The following is a 6,970-nucleotide window of genomic DNA, read 5'->3' on the forward strand; positions in this document are numbered from 1 at the left end:
TGTTAGAAATTAAAGAACATAGTGAAGAACAAGAGAGAGAGAGAGAGAGAGAGAGTAAAGAAAGATAATCTTATTCACTTGATTGATTTGCTTATGAGAACATCTCATATATATAGTGGTTACAAGTATGGTAAATGGTAGATGAGATATGATAAACTAATAACCCATTGTTTTGAGACCTTAACCCACCATGCATGCTTGTCCCTTGTAGTGGCATCTCCATTGTCTTGAGACCTTAACCAACCATGCATGTTTGTCCCTTGTAGTGGTATCTCCATTGTCTTGAGACCTTAACCCACCATCTTGTTTCTTATTGCTTCATTTTTACAGGAACGTGGTCAAGCTCTTGGGCTGCTGTCTAGAGACTGAAGTTCCCTTGCTCGTCTACGAGTTCATTAACAGTGGCACCCTTTTCGATCGCTTGCACGGTTCCATGTCTGATTCTTCTCTGACATGGGAACACCGTCTGAGGATAGCCATGGAAATTGCTGGAACTCTTGCCTACCTTCACTCCTCTGCTTCTATTCCAATCATCCACAGAGATGTCAAGACTGCTAATATTCTCCTGGATGAAAACTTTACTGCAAAGGTAGCTGATTTTGGTGCTTCAAGGCTGATACCGATGGATAAAGAGCAGCTCACAACTATGGTGCAAGGGACTCTAGGTTACCTAGACCCAGAATACTACAACACAGGGTTGCTAAATGAAAAGAGCGATGTTTATAGCTTTGGAGTAGTCCTCATGGAACTGCTCTCAGGTCAAAAGGCACTGTGCTTCGAAAAACCACAACAGTCAAAACATCTTGTGAATTACTTTGCTTCTGCCATGAAAGAAAATAGGTTGCACGGAGTCATTGACGGACAAGTGATGAACGAGTCTAACCAGAGGGAGATACATGAAGCTTCAAGAATTGCTGCTGAGTGTACGAGACTGATGGGAGAGGAGAGGCCAAGGATGAAAGAAGTAGCTGTACAGCTTGAGGCCTTGAGAGTCACAAAAACAAAACAGCAGTGGTCGGATCAGTATCCTGAGCTAGAGGTGAATGAGCACTTGGTCGGTGTTGAAATGTTACCAGCACAGGGGGATACGACTACCACTGGCTATGACAGCATCAAGAATGTGACAAGATTACACATTGAAGATGGGCGTTGATATATTTTTGTCAGTCCATCTTTCACAAAATCACTTGTATCTCTTTTGATTGTGAAAAATAAATAAAGTCATATCTTTAATGCTTCCTCTTATGTCCTCCAAAACATTTTCTAGAAATAGAGTATCAAACATGAATGAAGTTCAAGAACATGTATGCTTCGAGAGATTCTTGTAGATAATCTATAACCATGTAGATAATTCATCTTTTTTCCCGTAGTCTGCCAAAGTCATCAAATTAACAGTCTATTGTCAAGTTCTATTACGAATTTACGATTAGAGTGCAATTTTCATATTTGGAAAATAATATGGTCACGTTAGAAAATTCCTAGTAACTATATCAACCAGCTTAACCTTTGAATAGTAAGAAAATAAAGTCACTGTTAACAAAACCAAATTGGTTTCCTCATAGTGAGGAAACTAACAAGATATCAAAGAAAAGATAAAAGGATCGGTACCTGAAGTTGTCACTATTAAACCTAATAAAAGGGACACGTAGGGATCTTTATATGGGGGAGAAGAATCACATTATAATGTTCTCCTTTACGTGTTACATTAACATTGGCATGGTCTTGTTGAATTTTATGCTTGCAATTTCTGGGAAAATGAGTGAAGATATCATTTCATGTACATGGGTTTCTTATAAGAACAGGACTCAAGTAGATGAAATAAACTAAACTCAAAAGGGGAACACATATAGAGAGATAGAGAGAATAGAGGTAGAAGATGAAGGTGCATGGTGTGTTCTTGGTGGCTGTTTTCTTCTACCTTACGTATACGCAGCTGGTCAAGGGGCAACTTCAACCTCGCGAGGGTTGCAAAACTAGATGTGGCAACCTCTCAGTCGAGTACCCTTTTGACATTTCTTCAGGTTGTTACTATCCCGGAGATGATAGTTTCAGTATCACCTGTAAGGAAGATAGGCCATACGTCTTAGGCGAGATTGAAGTGACAAACTTTACTCACAGCGAACAGCTACAAGTTCTGCTTAACCGATCCTTTTATTGTCCCGAGGAGCAAGGAAAGAAAAACATATCCTATATCAGCGATTATGAACTGGGTAATTTATCGATCTCCACCAATAACAAGCTTTTTTTAGTAGGATGTAATGCTTTGGCAACATTGGTGGCCGTTTCTGGAGATAAACCTTACGCAGCTTTATGCTTATCAGTATGCTATCCATCAAAACCGGCCGCTAATAGAAAATGTGATGGTGAAGGTTGCTGCACAGAAAACATCCCTGCCTCATTGTCATTGGATAGCTATGTGGTCGGAACTCAAACAATTCTCTTGCCGTGGGCGGACCAGACTTCCGTGGACCATTTTGATCGTTGCGTCTACGATTTCCTCGTTGAAGACGGTAAGTTTGACTTCAGTTCTCCAGAAGATGTTAAGAACCTGCCAAATCGTACGAGGTTCCCTGTGGAACTAGATTGGTCTATTGGAAACAAGACATGCGAGGAAGTTGGAAACTCAAACATATGCAGTGGGAACAACAGCACATGTATTGATTCTACTCGTGGAAAGGGTTATATCTGCAAATGTAAAGATGGTTACGATGGGAACCCATACCTTTCAAATCAACACGGTTGCCAAGGTACTAATTCATATTAATTTCTTTTTCTTTCTTTTAATTATATTTTTTTCCTGATACATTTCTTTTTGCGTTTTGGCATATTTTTCTTTGGGGGCAGACTTCAACGAGTGTGCTACTGGTAGGCATAACTGCAAGGATCCCAAAACCTGTAGTGACAGGGTTGGAGGATTCGAATGTAAGTGCCAGTTTGGTTTCCGCTTAGATCCCACCACTATGAATTGCAAGCGTAAAGACTTTAGATGGGCTATGATTCTTATTGGTAAGCTTCCTTCACTTTGTATGAACTTTATTGTTTCTTGAGTATTTACGCTCGCAGCTCATAATCATCCCACTCTGAGATTCGTGGGGCTCAAAACAATTGTACTAAACATTTTTTTTTCTTAATTATTTGGGGATGAATAATACATGCATATTAAGTTATTAACTACTGATATTTTGAGGGGTCACAGACGAATATTTCATCTGCCTACGTCCAAAACCGTTTTATGCTTAGATGGGCTATGATCAGCTCACTCTTATCATATCTGTTTTGTGAACAGGAAACGCCATTGGCTTGTTGTTCATCCTGCTTGGCCTTACCTGTATGCAACAGAAAACAAGGCACCGGAAATACAAACTCCGACAAAAATTCTTCGAGCAAAACGGAGGCGGCTTGTTGGTACAGCGACTCTCAGGATCGAAGAGGCATCAAACGTTGATTTCAAAATCTTTACTGAGGAAGGAATGAAGGAAGCAACTAATGGTTATGAAGAAAGCAGAATCTTGGGCCAGGGAGGCCAAGGTACAGTTTGCAAAGGGGTATTGCCAGACAACTCCATAGTTGCTGTAAAGAAAGCTAGGCTTGGTGGAGACCGTAGCCAAGTAGAGCAGTTCATCTACGAGATGCTGGTGATTTTACAAATCAACCATAGGAACGTTGTCAAGCTCTTGGGCTGCTGTCTAGAGACTGAAGTTCCCTTGCTGGTCTATGAGTTCGTATCTAATGGCACCCTTTACGACCACTTGCATGGTTCCATGTTTGATTCTTCTCTTACATGGGAACACCGTCTGAGGATATCAACAGAAGTCGCTGGAACTCTTGCATATCTTCACTCCTCTGCTTCTATCCCAATCATCCACCGTGATATCAAGACTGCTAATATTCTCCTGGATGAAAACTTAACTGCAAAGGTAGCTGACTTTGGTGCTTCAAAGCTGGTACCGATGGATAAAGATCAGCTCACGACTATGGTACAAGGCACTATAGGTTACCTAGACCCGGAATACTTCACCACAGGGTTGCTGAACGAAAAGAGCGACGTTTACAGCTTTGGATAATGAGCCAGAGGTGAATGAGCACTTGATCTGCGTTGAAACCATATCAGGGCAAGGGGATACAAGTAGCACTGGTTATGATAGCATCAATAATGTAGCAAGGTTGCACATTGAAGGTGGCCGTTGATATTTTATTAGTCTTTTTTTTTTAAATGAACATTGTCATTTATTTTATTATTTCTCTGCTCTTTGTCTATTTACATTTATGAACATTTATGCTTTGACTGATTCTTGTATGTTCATGGTTCCCCTGAATATTATTCCACTGCAAATCTGAGATACCACTATGGGGTTACAAAAGAAACACCAGAATTTAAAGAAAGCACACAAAAAATAAACAGATAATTTGATGATGATCACCGTCCACCGACCTGCTTCTTAGTTTCTTCATCTTTATCATCTTGTGGAGTTCATCAAAGATTCTGCTTGGATAGCAAGAGCGTACGCTTGGTCAAGAGACGGAGGAGGACTCATGGCTATGATTTGCCTTCTCACAAAGCTTAGATCTTTGTTCAAACCCATTAAAAACGCGTAAAGATTCTCCTTCTCTCTCACCTCTTTTTCTCGTTCCGACAACTCGCACTCAGGATCATATTCCGACAGCTCCAGCCAAACACTCTTCAGTTTCCCGAAGTATCTCGCCATCGAGTCACCATCTTGCCTCATCAGTTCAATTCTCTGACGAAGCTGTCGGATCCTCCCAAGCTTTATGCGCCGTCTCCGCGTAACACACACAGTCTTGTAAGCTTTTGCTCATGGAACTCATCATCCACAACTTGACCCTCGCGTTGCACACGTTCCATGGTTGATATAGCGGCGAGGAAGGCTCAGTTAACACGACGGTACCGTCAATGAACCCTGTTTTGTTCTTGCTTCGAAGGAAACCGAGAAAATGTTTCTTCCAGATGAAGTAGTTGTCGTCTGCTTGGCTGAGTATAACCATAGGGAGATTTTCGTTAGGTTGATAATCTGGATCGACATAGTAGGGAGATTCTGGATCGAGTTCGGGAGATAGGCTCATCATACTTTCCGCCATTGTAGCTGTTCTCTGAGCTCTGTATAGTGTTTGTTTATCTTTTCTAGAGATTTGCTTTTATCTCGCTACGGTTGGTAAAAGATAATGATTTAGACCATGTCCGATGGGGTTTTCTCCGTTGGGTTCTTAATATATGTATTATGTATATATATATATATATGTATGTATATATGTATTATGTATATATATATGTATGTATATATTATATATGCGTAAATAATTATGGGGTTCATAATTATTGTGGAACCCTATAAATAAGAGTTCTTAAGGGTTCTTAAAACTTTCTTTTAAGAGCATTCCCATCAGTGAATCTTTTTTTAGGGTTCAAGTTTCTAATTTTTTATTATTAATTTTTTTGTTTGATTTAAAAAAAAAAATCGAATCAATCGTGAGCCGCCACGTGTCGTGGGGCCCACAAAAAAGGGATGAACTCGCCGGACGCAGGTTCACTGGGGAGAACTGAGAAGAGGCAGGTTCATTACTGTTCATTATTTTAAATTTTTTTTTTTTTTGGAGTTTGTGTGAACCCTCCGTAAGTTCACTAATGGAGATGCTCTAATAATCCTTACCTATGGGATTCCACGAAAATTATGGACCCTGCAATTAATTATACATATATAATATATACATACATATATATATACATAACACATATATTTAGAACTCCAATAGGAAGAACTCCGATTGGAGGTGCTCTTATATATTCCAAAGTTTGGGTTAAACTGGACCTTGGACTTCTCTTTCTAAGCCCAAAAAGATTGTATTTTCATTCACATGATGAAACTAGAAACCATCTCAAGTCTCAACCATATGATTTCTTGTGTGTATTTATTTATTGGTGATATTAACACACTAAGTTTGAGTTTCATTCTTGGATTACGTTTTCATTACCACTGGCATCTTATGTCCACTTGCACGGATCCATGTTTTGATCTTTCTATTACATGGGAAGACCACCTGAGGATAGCAGTGGCAATTTCTGGAACTCTTGTATATCTCCACTCTGCTTCTATTCCAATTATCCACCGTAATATCAAGACTGCTAATATTACCCTAGAGCTATAAACTGACTTTGGTGTTTCAAGGCTGGTACCGAAGGATAAAGAGCTGTTCCAAAAGAGTGATGTTTATAGCTTTGGGGTAGTCCTCATTAGAGCATCCGCAACGTAGGTTTATCACGAGTCCTTAGCACAAAATCCTAGGTTAATATGAATACAATAATATTATAAAACCTAAGTTAGCTAAGGATTGGTACGTAATTAAGGATTATAAGGATTTGGTCCTTAGAGACATGGCATCGTGCCATTGGGTCGGTGGAGTAATGTGTTTCGTTTTGGAAAAAATAACTTCTCATTCTCGACTCAAGACGAGAAAAAAAATTGGTCTCGGTGAAAAGGCGATTTTGCTCTCCTCGGATAATCAAGGTAAATCGAAGCCTTCTCTTGTTGATTTATGGATTTAGATTAGGTTGCATGTTGTTTTCCTCGCAATTTAGGGTTCGGTTTTGGGTTTTCAATCGATTTGGGTTTCAATCGATTTGGGGATCTTTTCGTTTGTAGTTAGGGTTTCAAAACGATTTTGGTTTCAATCGATTTGGGGATCTTTTCGTTTGTTCTTAGGGTTTCAAAACGATGTTGAGCTTATGTGCTCTGACTCTGTGATTATTTTCGAGCAAATGTTGAGCTTATGTGCTCTGACTCTGTTGAGCTTAGGGTTTCCTATTCTTTTTAATGTTGTGATTATGTGCTCTGACTCTGTGATTATTGTTGTTTAACGGCATGATTGAATCATCTGGGTTTGTGTTCTTAATGATTATTGCAGTTGGATGATATCTTGCATATTTCTATTGTTTTATCCATTTATCCATGTGCAT

The 6,970-nt window shown here is 39.5% G+C and overlaps 1 protein-coding gene and 2 pseudogenes across 1 annotated transcript in view; 2 read left to right on the plus strand and 1 right to left on the minus strand.

Annotated features, from left to right (window-relative positions):
• The window catches only part of LOC106343375 (wall-associated receptor kinase 2-like), a 6,342-nt gene extending 5,098 nt beyond the window's left edge, over positions 1–1,244 (plus strand). The window contains exon 4 of the mRNA XM_013782555.1: positions 331–1,244. Within this exon, the coding sequence (XP_013638009.1) occupies positions 331–1,153 (823 nt within the window). The 3' untranslated portion in view covers positions 1,154–1,244. The remainder of the gene's footprint in view (positions 1–330) is intronic.
• A 632-nt stretch (positions 1,245–1,876) lies between these two features.
• Positions 1,877–4,238, plus strand: LOC106295636 (annotated as a pseudogene).
• Positions 4,239–4,279: 41 nt separating this feature from the next.
• Positions 4,280–5,172, minus strand: LOC106295637 (annotated as a pseudogene).
• Positions 5,173–6,970: the final 1,798 nt, after the last annotated feature.

Source organism: Brassica oleracea, chromosome C5 (assembly GCF_000695525.1).
Source record: "Brassica oleracea var. oleracea cultivar TO1000 chromosome C5, BOL, whole genome shotgun sequence".
In the NCBI taxonomy this organism is placed as follows: Eukaryota; Viridiplantae; Streptophyta; class Magnoliopsida; order Brassicales; family Brassicaceae; genus Brassica; species Brassica oleracea.